Genomic DNA, 15,673 nt, shown 5'->3' on the forward strand with positions numbered 1-15,673 from the left:
GTAGCTGCTGGGTCTGGCATTTTGAAATTGGAAAAGGAATCCCTTCCCTATGCACCCCTCCCCAAATCCCCTGAGGGCTCAAGTTGTACTTCCTTCTCAGTTGGGGTCAGTTTTAAAAGAGGACAGACTTGGGAGTCAAAGACACCAGTGATGTATAAAATCAGTTAAGCTCCCTCAGAGGCATAAGGGCCAGCATTACAGGAAATGAGCATTCTGTTTTAAATGTTGCATTGTTGCTTAAGACAGGGGTTTATCTTTCTTGAATTTGGCTATGCTGTTTTCCTTCTAGCCCCTCAGCTGGAGGTAGTAACAAACTAGGAATTGCTGCAGAACAGAGAAGCATTTTTTGTCTTTTTAGGTGGCATGCTGTTGTGGTAGACACATGCTGCTTCAACAGTTAAACTTCCATGCATAAAAACATTAAGAAGCACAAGGCAAAATAAAGTTGCAATTTCAGCTTGAGTCCAAAGTAACAATTCCCTAAATTGATGCTAAAGTTACTTTGCTTAATTAAGAGCTTAAAAAAATCAAGTTTTAAAAACTATAGTATTATGTAAAAACTAATCTACTAATACTTTTCCTTTCTGAGGTTCTCAGAGGAAAGGAGTATTCTTGATCATCCTTTTTAAAGTAAAAAGTGTAGGCCAGGTAGAGCTTCAAGATTTCTTTTGAGATTTAGGGCAGGAAGGAAATGAGGAGGGGAAAAAATTACAGATAATTTCATACCTTTTTCCAGTTTAAAAAGAAAGCTACTTTGGCATTATAAATAGAGTAGCTTTTCTGAAAAAGAGTGGGGGTGGGCCCAAGATCTCTCTGAAGCCATTGTCCTGTCCATTTAAATGCAACTCCAGAAGGCTAGTACAGCAATACATTTCATCTACTAACTTTAGTGTAAAATAACTGGGTACAGAATGTTGGGGGTCTCTATCTCAACAACAGCAAATACATATATACAAATGGGAATAATTGTTCTCAAAACTGGCCTCTGTCCATTTCCTGAATTAACTTTAACATTGTGGTTTAGTTGTTTTTGATAGGCAGAGTCGCAATTGTGATGAGGAAAAGGAGTTCTTGCACTAGTTAGGTGGCCAGGCAATGTAACCAAGGAGTTCATTCCGGCTCCAGAAAAGGGCAGCAGGTCATACCCACTGCTTGCAACCAGATCATCTCTACTCTTCGGAACCGGATCAGCTCTACTTCACTGAACTGGATCATTCCCACTCCTGGAAAGTGGAAGTGGATCGTCCCTACTCCCTGAAGCTAGGAGCAAATCATCTCCACCCCCAGTTGAAGAAGGAAGGCAGTTACTGCTAAACTTTCTGTCACCTGCAACTCTGGACTTGATTGCCCCCATCAGACCTTCAAATGATCTGAATGTAGATGACTTCTTCATGTCTCCAAGCTTCCGGTAAATGGCAGAACCCATGGTAGACAGGGCAGCTGATGTCTTTTGTTTCATGTAAACACTGGAGACTTGAACATCGTGCCAGCCTTTGGACAGATTCTGCCTTAGCCCCACCAAGGCTATGAGACCCAGCTTCCTCTTAAGCTCCACACAACATCTTTCTTTGGCTGCCAGAGCGTGGCGTAGCGTTATAATTTCCTCTTCCACTTTAGTGAGCTCGGATTTGAGCTCCTTTCGTTCAGCCTCTCTGAGATCCTCTGGTTCAGCAGTCAGGTGGGATTCATGTGTGTTTGCTGAGGTCACTGTCATAGTGCCTGGCATGGAATGGGAAAGATTTTCATGAAGAGAATCCAGGTCCAGTTCTTGGTACAGAGTCATACACGTAACCAGCAGAGAAATAATCTTGGCCAACAGGGTTGAAATCTAAACCTGTGGGGTCCAACTCTTGGCTGGTGGTGTGGGGCTCTGGGAATGATGGATCCATATCTTAGGGGGTGGAACAGCCTCCTTGGCGGGTAGTTGGTTGTTCTGACATTGTTCTGACATGAGAAATGGATGCCTCCGCTCGATGGGTCCACTTCTGGGTGAGGATAGGGAGTAGGTGGGCAGGGGCAGAGCCTGTCCCTGCTGGCTTGGTGGTGAGGAGGCGGGATTTCCGAACCAAAGGCAGCGGCAGAAGGAACCTTGGGCTCAGCTGTAATGACTGCCACACTCTTGGTGGTGTTTCAACGTCACAATGAACATGTGAGGTGGGCAGAGTGCCGCTTATTATGAGAGAGAGATTATTTTTCCTTCTGCCGCATTAAGGGGTAGGTCTCAGCCTTCAAACAAGTCTGACTTCTCCAACGGACTTCTTTGCACTTCATCAAGCATTGCCAAACTCTTGAAAATCAGTTGAACCCTTTGTGCTAATTTATAAATTTATTAGAAAGCCCAATACAGAAAATAAAACTGCATGAAAGTGGAGGTAGGGAGTCTAGAACTCCTGTATCCTCTCCATTTTACCTTCCCAGGTGGTAAAGGGCCCAAGAAACTCCTAGGGCTACTTCTAAAGTGGATTTGAAGGCTCCTCAGAACTCTTGAGTCTAGGTAGTGAAGAACATGCATGCTCCTATGGCATGAAGTATCAAACTCTGTCAGAGGCTTGGGACAGCGAAACTCAGAAAGTGAGTCTGATTAGTCATAATTATCTGTTATTTTGGGGAGGAGAATGAAGGAGAACAAATAAATCTATAATAGATGTGGCAAATTTAAACTTAATAAATTGAGCAGACTACTGTTTTTTAAAAAAATTTAAAAATTTTAAAAATTCAATTAACACAATGTATTATTAGTTTCAGAAGTAGAGGTCAGTGATTTATCAGTCTTATATAATACCCAGTGCTTAATGTAGGGGCCTGGTTAGCCAGAGGGAGCCCTTTGGTTGTAAACTTAGATTGACCCCACCCCTCCCAGAGGAACTTACTTGCAAACCCTGGATATAGGGGTGGGCCAGGCTAGATGAAGACATCCAATCAGTGGGGCACACATATATTTATTGTGGTGAATTGAAATTCAATTGGTCACCCATATTGCCAATGGAGCATGACTGTGCAGTCTTCCCTGTGTGTTGCAATCTCTTTGGCTGCCAGTATGTGGGCCAGGCTCAACTACTTCTATAAAGGTTAGTCTGTGAGGCTGGGTCAGGGGAGTAGTAGTAGTAGTCGTAGGAGTAGACATTGGGTGATAGTCATTGGGAGTGGCTTTGCCGCCGCCAGCAGCGTCGTCGGGGTTGTAGTCGTTAGAGTAGCCGTGGGGGAGCGGCCTTGTCCTGGGAGCCTCATCGGAGTGACATAATGGGGAGCAGAGTCTGCATCGTTGGGGTTGTCCTCGTCGTTGTCGCCTCTTTGTAAGAGATGGCCCCTACCGGTCAGTTAGATTTTCAATGCTTGGCACAAAATAAAGCTTTGCTTGACTTTCACTTTGCATCAGTCTTGTTCCTTTGATCACGGACCCTAACACTTATTACATCACATGCCCTCCTTATTATCCTTCACCCTCTTACCTCATCCCCTTATCTCTCTTCCCTCCAGCCACCCTCAGTTTGTTTCCTATGATTAAGAGACTCTTATGGTTTATCTTCTCCTCTAATTTTGTCTTATTTTATTTTTCCTCTCTTGCACCATGTTCCTCCCTTTTGTTTCTCAAATTTCATATACCAGTTTCTCTGGTTGACTTATTTCACTTAGCATAATCTCCACTAGTTCCATCCACCTTGTTACAGATGGCAAGATTTCATTTTTTTTGGTGGTACTACTCAGCCACCAACAAAATGAAATCTTGCCATTTGCATTGGGGTGGAGAATGAGCCCAGATGTCCATCTACAGATAAATGGATAAAGAAGATGCAGTATCTGTTGATGGGACATCTGGACTCTTTCCACAGTTTGGCTATTGTGGGCATTGCTGATATAAACCTTGGGATGCAGGTACCCATTCAGATCACTACATTTGTATCTTTGGGGTAAATCCCTAGTAATACAATTGCTGTGCCAGAGGATAGCTCTATTTGTAGCCTTTTTTTTTTATTGTGTTATATTAGTCACCATAAAATACATCATTAGTTTTTGATGCAACATTCTAAGATATTTGTAACTTTTTGAGGAATCTCCATACTGTTTTCCAGAGTCGGTGAATCAGCTTGTATTCCCACCAGCAGAGTAGTGGGTTCCTCTTTCTCTACCTTCTTGCCAACATCTGTTTTTTCCTCTCTTGTTAATTTTAACCATTCTGACTGGTGTGAGGTGGTATCTGATTATAGTTTTGATTTGTATTTCCCTGATGACAACTGATGTGCAGCATTTTTTCATATGCCTGTTGGCCATTTGTACATTGTTTTTGAAGAAATATCTGTTTATTTCTTTTGCCCATTTCTTGATTAGATAATTTGTTTTTTGGTGTTGAGTTTGATAAGTTCTTTATAGACTTTGGATACTAGCCCTTTACCTTATAAGACTTTTGCAAATATCTTCCATTCTGTTGGTTGTCTTTTGGTTTTGTTGACCGTTTTCTTCACTGTGTAAAAGCTTTTTATTTTGATGATGTCCCTATAGGGACCTTGTCCTTGGAGATGTGACAAGAAGTTGCTGCAGCTGAGGTCATAGAGGTTGCTGCCTGTGTTCTCCTCTAGGGTGCTGATGGATTCTTGTCTTGCATTTCTGCCTTTCATCCATTTTGAATCTATTTGTGTTTGTGGTGTAAGAAAATGGTCTGGTTTCATTCTTCTGCATGTGGCTGCTCAGTTTTCTGAGACCATTTTTTGAAGATACACTTTTTTTTTTTCCATTGGATATTCTTTCCTGCTTTGTCAAAGATTAATTGACCATAGAGTTGAGGATTCATTGATCTATGTGTCTGTTTTAGCATACTGTCTTGATGATTACAGCTTTGTAATAGAGCTTGAAGTCCGAGATTAGGATGCCACAACTTTGGTTTTCTTTTTCAACATTCTTTTGGATATTCAGGTTTTTTTCTTGTTCCATACAAATTTTAGGATTGTTTGTTCCAGCTTGGTGAAAAATGTCAATGGTGTTTTGATAGAGATTGCACTGAATATGTACCCAGATTGCTCTGGGTATTATAGATAGCTTAACAATATTTGTTCTCCCAATCCATGAGCATGGAATGTTTTTCCATCTTTTTGTGTTTTCCCCAATTTCTCAAATGTTCTATAGTCTTTAGAGTGCAGAGCCTTTGCCTCTTTGGTTAGGTTTATTGCTAGGTATCTCATGGGTTTTGGTGCAGTGTAAATGGGATCAACTCCTTAATTTCTCTTTCTTCTATCTCATTGTTAGTGTAAAGAAATGAAACTGATTTCTGTGCATTGATTTTATATCCCACCTCTTTGCTGAATTCCTGTATCAGTTCTAGCAATTTTTTGGTAGAGTCTTTTGGGTTTTCAACACATGGTATCATGTCATCTGTGAAGAGTGAGAGTTTGACTTCTTCTTTGCCACTTAAAGCAAAGACTATTGTACTATGAGAAATTAGTAGAGAAGAAATAAGACATATGAAAATTGACCATATATGGGTTTTTAATATTGTTGTTGCATTTTTTTCCCCAAGCAGCCACTTATGTTTCTGAATGTATGTCTGCCCACATACATGGTTATTAGATGTGGAAGATGGTCTGCAAAGTAAAATAGTAGTTGGATAATGTCTGTCAGGATATAAAACCACCATATTCTTTATTTCGATTCAGAGCTTGTAATGCATACAATGGAAAAATCAGAACTTCAGTCCAGTGAGGAGAGGTGGTCACATATTACTTAGACCATTATTAGGCTGCCCATTCCCAAGGAATAGCTTGAGCAAGTTTTAGATTCTAATGATTTTGTTGGAGATTCTGGTAGTTATTGCAAACATGATCTTGTGGGACATGATGTGATCCTTAGCAAATTTTGGCAATTTGCCTTATGCATGCCCTATGTAGTTACAACGAAACATCCAATTAGGCATCCAAACTAACTTTAAGCCTCCCTTCGGGTTTATATTAAATAACCTTTTCACATAACTCAATAGTGTTTATTATGTCTTGCTCTGAAGTGTGTGCTTCCCTAGATTAAAAAACGAGGATTGGAATCATGAAAGCTGTTGAGGATTTGGCTATGGGTATAAAAGCATGAAAAGGGCAGCAAAGACTGCCTAAAAAATATTTTGTTCCACAGGGTGGACTTTTCTCTATTGCCTTCAGAAACACTACTGGTTTCAGGAATGGTCTCTCTGAACCAGAATTCTTTCAAAACTGAGGATGAAAGTTAAAGAACACCTTGAATTAAGCTAAATAACAGGGAGCACACATTGTCCATTCAAAGTCAATTATCATATGGTTTCACTTATTTGTGGAGCAAAGGAATAACATGGAGGACATCAGAAGAAGGAAAGGAAAAGTGAATTGTGGTAAATTGGAGGGGGAGATGAAGCATGAGAAACTGTGGACTCTGAGAAACAAACTGAGGAATTTAGAGGGGAGGAAGGTGTGGGGATGGGTAAGCCTGGTGGTGGGTATTAAGGAGAGCTCGTATTTCATGGAGCACTGGGTGTGGTGCATAAACAATCTTGGAACACTGAAAAAAAAAATAAAGTAAAATTAAGATGTTAAAAAAAAAAGATTCCAAATAACCAGATTTGAATTTGCATTTGATTATTCTTCTCTGAAATATTTCAGTCACCAGTCTCACTTCCTATTTTGTTTCTATGCTTCCATACCCTTCAATTCAAGGAATGAAATCCCTTGTTAAATTTGGTTCTTGTAAGTAGTGTAAAGATCCAAATCAGGGGCACCTGGGTGGCTCAGTGGGTTAAAGCCTCTGCCTTCGGCTCAGGTCGTGATACCAGGGTCCTGGCATCAAACCCTGCATCAGGCTCTCTGCTCAGCGGAGAGTCTGCTCCCCCCACCCCCCGACCTCCACCTGCCTCTCTGCCTACTTATGATTTCTGTCTGTCAAATAAATAAAATATTTTTAAAAATACAAATTAAAACATGGCTTCTGGAAGAGTGCCTCCTAGCTAGCAGTGTTCTGACCTCCTGAGCAGACTTACCTGTACAAATAAGTCACTACAATAGAACAATTCATTTTATTAGGTTTATGCTTAGCCATGTACAAAACAACACTTATATTTTGAAAACATAGGTCTTTCAAATGAAATTTCATTTAATTTATAGAGATTCTAGTCAATTGTTTGAATAAACTATCCCATTAAATTGCAAAATACAAACTATTGGTCCATGGTTTCACAATCTTACATCTCTAGATTAGACAGTGAAATCTCTATCACATAGAAAGGCCCACAAAGTTATTAATCTGAAACTGAAATCTTTTTGATGCTACTTAGGTACCAAACAGCCAAAATACTTGATTCAATAACCTATGAAGAAAGAACTTGAGGATTGTTTTTAATTTTACAAGTTTGCTATCTTTTGTTTTCAAGGAAGACATTATTTATCCATTTTAGTAAACAATAAATGTTAATTATTTCTCTAGTAAGAGTGATGAATTTATATACTGATCCTTCATAAACATAAAGGTAAATGGTATAACAAAAATGATGTTTTTTTTTCTCCTTCTAATGTTTAGAAGCTTGTATGTTATGTTTTATAAATAAATTATTGAAACTAGTATGTAAAAGCAAAGCTGTAACCTTCACCAGGTCTGGATTGGTTAGGATAAAAGAAGTGAGGTTGTAGGATTTGATACTTGAGTTGAAAAATGATTAGGGACTAGTACCAATGCCAGCAGGTTTAACCTTTTGACTTCTTTTGTTATAAAAGATCAATATAGAGCTTCTCTTTTTTTGCCTCTTTTCTTTTTCTCCTTCCTTCCTTTTTCCCTTCCTTCCCTCCTTATTTAAATTCAATTGACCAACATCATTAGTTTCAGATGTAGAGTTCAGTAATTCATCAGTTTCATAAAACATCCAGTGTTCATCACATCATGGACCCTCCTTAATGCCCATCACCCAGTTACCCCCTCCCCTCCCCAGCAACCCTCAGTTTGTTTCCTATGATTAAGAGTTTCTCATGGTTTGTGTCCCTCTCTGATTTCTTCCCATTCAGTTTTCCCTCCCTTCCCTTATGGTCCTCAGCACTATTTGTTATAGTCCACATATGAGTGAAACCATATGATAATCATCTTTCTCTGATAATGGAGAGTCAATGGATATCTTGACTCTTTCCACAGTTTGGCTATTGTGGACATTGCTGCTATAAACAATTGGGACATTGACAACTCTTTGTTTCACTACATCCGGATCTTTGGGGAAAATGCCCAGTAGTGCAATTGCTGGGTAGTAGGATAGCTCTATTTTTAGCTTCTTGAGGAACCTCCATCCTGTTTTCTAGAGTGGCTGAACCAGCTTGCATTCCCACCAACAGTTTAGAGGGTTCCCCTTTTTCTACAACCTCACCATTTGTTAACTTAGGCATTCTAATTGGTGTAATTGTGGTTTTGATTTGTATTTCCCTGATGAAAAGTGAGGTGGAGTATTTTTTCATGTGTCTGGTAGCCATTTCTGTGTCTTCTTTAGAGAGGTGTCTCTTCATGTCTTCTGCCCATTTCTTGACTGGATTATTTGATTTTTTGTTTTTTGTTTTTGTTTTTGTTTTTGTTATTGTTGGTTTTTGGGGGGATTTTTTGTTTCTGGTGTTTTTGTTTGTTTGTTTGTTTTGTTGTTGAGTTTGAGACGTTCTTTATAGATCTTGGGTACTAGCCCTTTATTTGACATGTCATTTGCAAATATCTTTTCCTATTCTATAGATCGTGTTTCAGTTTGGTTGACTCTTTCCTTTGATGTGCAGAGCTTTTCGTGTTGATCAAGTCCCAGTAATTTATTTTTGCTTTTGTTTCCTTTGCCTTTAGAGATGCATCCTATAAGAAGTTGCTGCAGCTGAGGTCAAAGAGATTGCTGCCTGTGTTCTCCTCAAAGATTTTGATTGACTCTTGTTTCACATTTAGGTCTTTCATCCATTTTGAATTTACTTTTGTGTATGGTTTAAGAGAATGGTCCAGTTTTATTCTTCTGCATGTGGCTCCTTCCTGATTACATCAGCTTGTAAAATAAACCATGTTGGTGGCTCAGATTACTTCTGAAGAACTGACAATTCACCCTGCAGTCTAGTCAACTGCACTCCAGATTTAACCATTGTGAGTTCTCTAGGGCTTTATTTCTAATACTATAGAACTACTACTATGAACATTTTATTTATTTTAGCTACCAAGAAAAATGTTTAAATATTTAATTAAGACTGAAAATAAGGAAAGTAGTTGAAACCCTAAGCCAGCCAGAATGTTTCAAGAGTAGGAGAGAAAATTGATACTTGGCCTTTCTTGTGGAAATCCAGAATATTAGGCTTGATTTCAGCTCGCAAGTTATTTTCACTATTATCTCATATCATCACCCAGCTCCCTCAATTCAGTGTGTCACCCACCCCAGAGGTATTCTCCAGTATGAATTGGAATATTTGCTGTAGTTTACAGCTGCAAATGTTATTGCTAGCAATACCCGTATTTCAGTAGTTAACTTGATGCTCATTTTCAATGACATTTATCTTCAGGAGCCCTTCTACATGGACTAATAAGCCTTAAAACTACTTACTTATATTATAAAATAGGATTTTCCATTCTAAAGCCCAAACATACAGTCAGGATATTAAGTTAGGGCTTATTACTGTTATTCACTGTCTTTGTGGTGTATATAGTTGTGGCAGGAGTCCCCAGAAGAATGAAATTAAAATTTAGTATCTGTCTCCTTTGCACAACTGTCAATTTTCATAAGTTGATATATATGGGTGAACAGACTAGTTAAGAGTTTTGTTATACAGATCCTTAGAAGAAGAGAAAAGACAGGGAGATGGAAAGATGGAGACAAGGGAAAAGAAACTGATCAGAAGATGTAGAAGCTACCCTAGATTAAAATCAAAGATTCTGGAGTTAGAGGCAAGATGGCAGAGGAATAGCAAACTGAAATATCACTAGTCCCAGGAGTTCAGCTAGATAGTTATCAACCATTCTGAACACCAAAAACTCAACAGGAGATAGAAGAGAAGAAGAGCATCAACTTTAGGAACAGAAAATCGACCACTTTCTGAAAGGTAGGATGTGTAGAGAAGTGTATCCAAAGCAACAGGAAGATAGACCATGGTGGGAGGGGCCAGCAGCCAGCAAGTGGTGGAGCAATGGAGCACAAAATCAGAACTTTTAGATGTCTGCTCCACTGAGGGACATTGCTCCAGAGGCTAAGTGGGAGTGGAGCCCTCACAGGGACAGTGTGGCCTCAGGTACCACGGGTCACAGAAAGATCAGGGGTGTCTGAGTGTGGCAGAGCTGCCAGGTATTGGAGTGGGAAAGCAGACTACAGAGACAGAGCTGAAGAGTGAGCTTTCAGATCGGGGTTACCTTAAACCATGGTCCAAGGCACAGTTGGACCACTGCTCTTTGAGCAGGGACCCACAAGTGGCAGATCCAGGGAGACTCACCTTCCTCCTCCAGGAGGAGCAGCACAGCAGGAATCTGCTGGGTTTGGAGACTTCAAACAGGGCTGTGTGCCAGAGATAGAAATGCTCAGTCACAGGCTGGGTGAGCTTAGAGTGTGGCCAGAGACCAGGGAGACAGGAGGAATTGACCGCTTTTCTCTGAGGGCACACAGAGGAGTGGGGCCCCGAGCCCTCGGCTCCACTGGCCCAGAGATTGGGAGGCTGCCATTTTCATTCCCATCCTCCAAAGCTCTACAGAAAGCGTTTAGGGAACAAAAGCTCCAAGAGTGAACCTGAGCAGATTACTTAGCCTGGTCCCTGGCAAGGGTGGTGCAATTCTGCCTCGGGCAAAGACAATTGAGAATCACTGTAACGGGTCCCTCCCGCGGAAGATCAGCAAGAACATCGAGCCAAGACCAAGCTCACCGATCTAGGAGAACAGCAGAATTCCAGAGCTAGAGAAAAGCAACGCATAGAATTCATGGCTTCCCGCCCCCCATGATCCTGTAGTCTTACAAAGTTAATTTTTTCTTAAATTTTATTTTTTTATTCTATTTTTAAAACGTTTCCTCTTTCCTCTTTTAATGTTTTTTAATTAGTTTATCTTAACGATACCTTTCTTTAAAAAAATCTTTTTAAACCTTCATTGTTATAGTCATATTTATCCCTTCATTGTATTTAGACTTATCTTTTGTATACATATAGGGGTTTTTTTTTCCTAAAAAGTTCTGGGATACGATTTCTTTTAATAGATCAAAATATACCCTGATCTAACACATGACTTTGTTCTAGTCTCCATCCTGAGCACACCCCTGCCTCTTTTATTTTTCTTTTTCCAACCAACTTATCTTACCACTTCCTTTTTTAGAAATTTTTTGAATTTTCATCTTTACAATCATATTCTATCCCTTCATCGTGTTTATCCTTACTTTTGTATATATATAAGTTTTTCTTTCTTTAAAATTTTGGGAGGTAGTTTCTTCTAAAAGAGACCAGAATACACCCAAAATCAACTGGGTGGCTCTGTTCTATTCACCAGTCTGATTATACTTTTGTTTTGTTTTGTTTGGTTTGGTTTTGTTTTTAATCCCCCCTCCCCATCCTCTCCACCTGGTTTTGGATCTCTTCTGATTTGGTTAGCATATATTTTTCTGGGGTCTTTGCCACCTTTTTAGTATTTTATTCTCTCATTCACATATTCTTATCTGGACAAAATGACAAGGTGGTAAAACTCACCACAGAAAAAGAATAAGAGGCAGTACCAATATCTGGGACTTAATCAATACAGACATTGGTAATATGTCAGAACTAGAGTTCAGAACGATGATTCTCAAGGTGCTAGCTGAGCTTGAAAAGGGCATGGAAGATATTAGAGGAACCATTTCTGGAGAGATAAAAGAACTAAAATCTAGCCAAGTAGAAATCAAAAAAGCTATTAAGGAGGTACAATAAAAAATGGAGGCTCTTACTGCTAGGATAAATGAGGCAGAAGAGAGAATGAGTGATGTCGAAGACCAAATGATGGAGAAAAAGAAGCTGAGCAAAAGAGGGTAAAACAACTACTGGACCACGAGGGGAGAATTCGAGAGATAAGTGATACCATAAGACAAAACAACATTAGAATAATTGGGATCCCAGAAAAAGAAGAAAGAGAGCAAGGGAGAGAAGGTATATTGGAGCGAGTTATAGTAGAGAATTCCCTTAGTATGGCAAAGGGAACAAGCATCAAAATCCAAGAGGCACAGAGAACCACCCTAAAAATCAACAAAAATAGGTCCACACTCCTTCTAAGTCATAAAACTTACAAGTCTTAGTAACAAAGAGAAAACCCTGAAAGAAGCTCGGGACAAGAAGTCTGTAACATACAATGGTAGAAATATTGGACTGGCAGCAGACTTATCCACAGAGACCTGGCAGGCCAGAAAGAACTGGCATGAACTGGCATTTCTCACCAAATGAGAAAAATATACAGCCAAGAGTACTATATCCAGCTAGCCTGTCATTGAAAATAGAAGGAGAGATTCAAAGGCTTCCAGGACAAACAAAAATTACAAGAATTTGCAAACACCAAACCAGCCCTCCAGGAAATATTGAAAGGGGTCCTCTAAGCAAAGAGAGAGCCTAAAAGTAGTAGACCAGAAAGGAACAGAGACGATATACAGTAACAGTCACCTTACAGGCAGTACAATGCCACTAAATTCATATCTCTCAATAGTTACCCTAAATGTAAATGGGCTTAATGCCCCAATCAAAGGACACAGGGTATCAGAATGGATTTAAAAAAAACAAACAAACAAGACCCATCAATATGCTGTCTGCAAGAAACTCATTTTAGACCCAAAGATACTCTGGATTTAAAGTGAGGGGGTAGAAAAAAATTTACCATGCTAATGGACATCAAAAGACAGCTGGGGGTGGCAATCCTTATATCAGATAAATCAGATTTTAAGCCAAAGACTATAATAAGAAATGAAGAAGGACAGTGTATCATACTTAAAGGGTCTGTCCAACAAGAATATCTAGCAGTTTTAAGTATCTATGCCCCAACATGGGATCAACCAACTATATAAACCAATTAATAACAAAATCAAAGGAACAGATCGACAATAATACAATAATAGTAGGGGACCTTAACTCCCCCATCACTGAAATGGGCAGATCATCCAAGCAGAAGATCAACAAGGAAATAAAGGCTTTAAATGACACACTGGACCAGATGGACATGACAGATATATTCAGAATATTCCATCCCAAAGCAACAGAATACACATTCTTCTATAGTGCACATGGAACATTCTCCAGAATAGATCACATCCTGGGTCACAAATCAGGTCTCCACTGGTACCAAAAGATCAGGATCATTCCCTGCATATTTTAAGACCACAATGCCCTGAAGCTAGAACTCAATCACAAGAGGAAAGCTGGAAAGAACTCAAATACATGGAGGCTAAAGAGCATCCTACTATAGAATAAATGGGTCAACCAGGATACTGAAGAAGAATTGAAAAAATTCATGGAAACAAATGAAAATGAAAACACAACTGTTCAAAGTCTTTGAGACACAGCAAAGGTGGTCCTGAGAGGAAAGTATTTAGCGATACAAGCTTTCTCAAGAAACAACAAGGGTCTCAAGTACACAACCTAACCCTACACCTAAAGGAGCTGGAGGAAGAGCAGCAAAAGAAGCCTAATCCTAGCAGGAGAAGAGAAATAATAAAGATCAGAGCAGAAATCAATGAAATAGAAACCAAAAGAACAGTAGAACAGATCAAAGAAACTAGAAGCTGGTTCTTTGAAAGAATTAATAAGATTGATAAACCCTTGGCCAGACTTCTCAAAGAGAAAAGAAAAAGGACACAAATAAATAAAATCCTGAATGAAAGAGCAGAGATCACAACCAACACCAAAGAAATACAAACAATTATAAGAACATATTATGAGCAACTATGTGTCAGCAAATTTGACAGTCTGGAAGAAATGGATGCATTCCTAGAGACATATAAACTACTGAAACTGAACCAGGAAGAAATAGAAAACCTGAACAGACCCATAACCAGTAAGGAGATTGAAGTAGTCATCAAAAATCTCCCAACAAACAAGAGCCCAGGGCCAGATGGCTTCCCAGGGGAATTCTACCAAACATTTAAAGAAGAATTAATACCTATTCTCCTGAAACTGTTCTGAAAAGTAGAATTTGAAGGAAAACTTCCAAACTCATTTTATGAGGCCAGCATTACCTTGATCCCCCAATCAGACAAAGACTCCATCAAAAAGGAGAATTACAGACCAATTAATATCCTTGATGAACACGGTTGTGAAAATTCTCACCAAAATACTAGCCAATAGGATCCAAGAGTACATTACCACAACCAAGTAGGATTTATTCCTGGGCTGCAAGGCTGGTTCAACATCCACAAACCAATCAATGTGATACAATACATTAATAAAAGAAAGAACAAAATTCCTATGATACTCTCAATAGATGCTGAAAAGCATTTGACAAAGTACAGCATTCTTTCATGATCAAAACTCCTCAAGGTGTAGGGATAGAGGGCACATAACTCAATATCATCAAAGCCATCTATGAAAAACTCACAGTGAAATCATTCTCAATGGGGAAAAACTGAGAGCTTTTCCCCTAGGAACACGATCAGGAACACGGCAGGGATGTGCACTATCCCCACTGTTATTCAACACAGTGCTAGAAGTCCTAGCCTCAGCAATCAGACAACAAAAAGAAATAAAAGGCATCCGAATCAGCAAAGAAGTCAAACTCTCACTCTTTGCAGATGATATGACATTTTATGTGGAAAACCCCAAAAGACTCCACTCCAAAACCATTAGAACACATACAGGAATTCAGTAAAGTGCCAGGATATAAAATCAATGCACAGAAATCAGTTGCATTTCCATACACCAACAGCAAGACAGAAGAAGGAGAAATTAAGGAGTCAATCCCATTTACAGTTGCACCCAAAACCATAAGAATCCTAGGAATAAACCTAACCAAAGAGGCAAAGAATCTGTACTCAGAAAACTGTAAAGTACTCGTGAAAGAAATGGAGGAAGACACAAAGAAATGGGGAGACGTTCCATGCTCCTGGATTGGAAGAACAAATATGAAAATGTCTATGCTACCTAAAACAATCTACACATTTAATGCAATCCCTATCAAAATACCATCAATTTTTCTTTTCAAAGAAATGGAACAAATAATCCTAAAATTTATGTGGAACCAGAAAAGACCCTAAATAGCCAGAGGAATGTTGAAAAAGAAAGCCAAAGCTGGTGGTATCACAATTCCAGATTTCAAGCTCTATTACAAAGCTGTAATCATCAAGACAGTATGGTACTGGCACAAAAACAGACACATAGATCAATGAAATAGAATAGAGAGCCCAGATATAGAGCCTCGACTCTATGGTCAACTAATCTTTGACAAAGCAGGAAAGAATGTCCATTGGAAAAAAGACAGTCTCTTCAACAAATGCTGTTGGGAAAATTGGACAGCCACATGCAGAAGAATGAAACTGGACCCTTTCTTTACACCACACACAAAAATAGACTCAAAATGGATGGAAGACCTCAATGTGAGACAGGAATCCATCAAAATCCATCAAAAAAAAAAAAGATTTTATTTATTTATTTGACAGAGAGAGAAATCACAAGTAGGCAGAGAGGCAGGCAGAGAGAGGGAAGCAGGCTCCCCACCGAGCAGAGAGCCCCATGTGGGGCTCAATCCCAGGACCCTGAGATCA

The 15,673-nt window shown here is 39.4% G+C and overlaps 1 protein-coding gene across 1 annotated transcript; it reads right to left on the reverse strand.

Moving 5' to 3' along the window:
• Positions 1 to 843: 843 nt before the first annotated feature.
• TPD52L3 (TPD52 like 3) lies at positions 844 to 2,094 on the reverse strand. The gene has a single exon (XM_082696826.1). It carries the CDS (start codon positions 1,781 to 1,783, stop codon positions 1,199 to 1,201), a length of 585 nt encoding a protein of 194 aa, XP_082552952.1. The 5' UTR covers positions 1,784 to 2,094; the 3' UTR covers positions 844 to 1,198.
• Positions 2,095 to 15,673: the final 13,579 nt, after the last annotated feature.

Source organism: Mustela nivalis, assembly GCF_964662115.1.
Source record: "Mustela nivalis genome assembly, chromosome: 13".
Lineage (NCBI taxonomy): Eukaryota > Metazoa > Chordata > Mammalia > Carnivora > Mustelidae > Mustela > Mustela nivalis.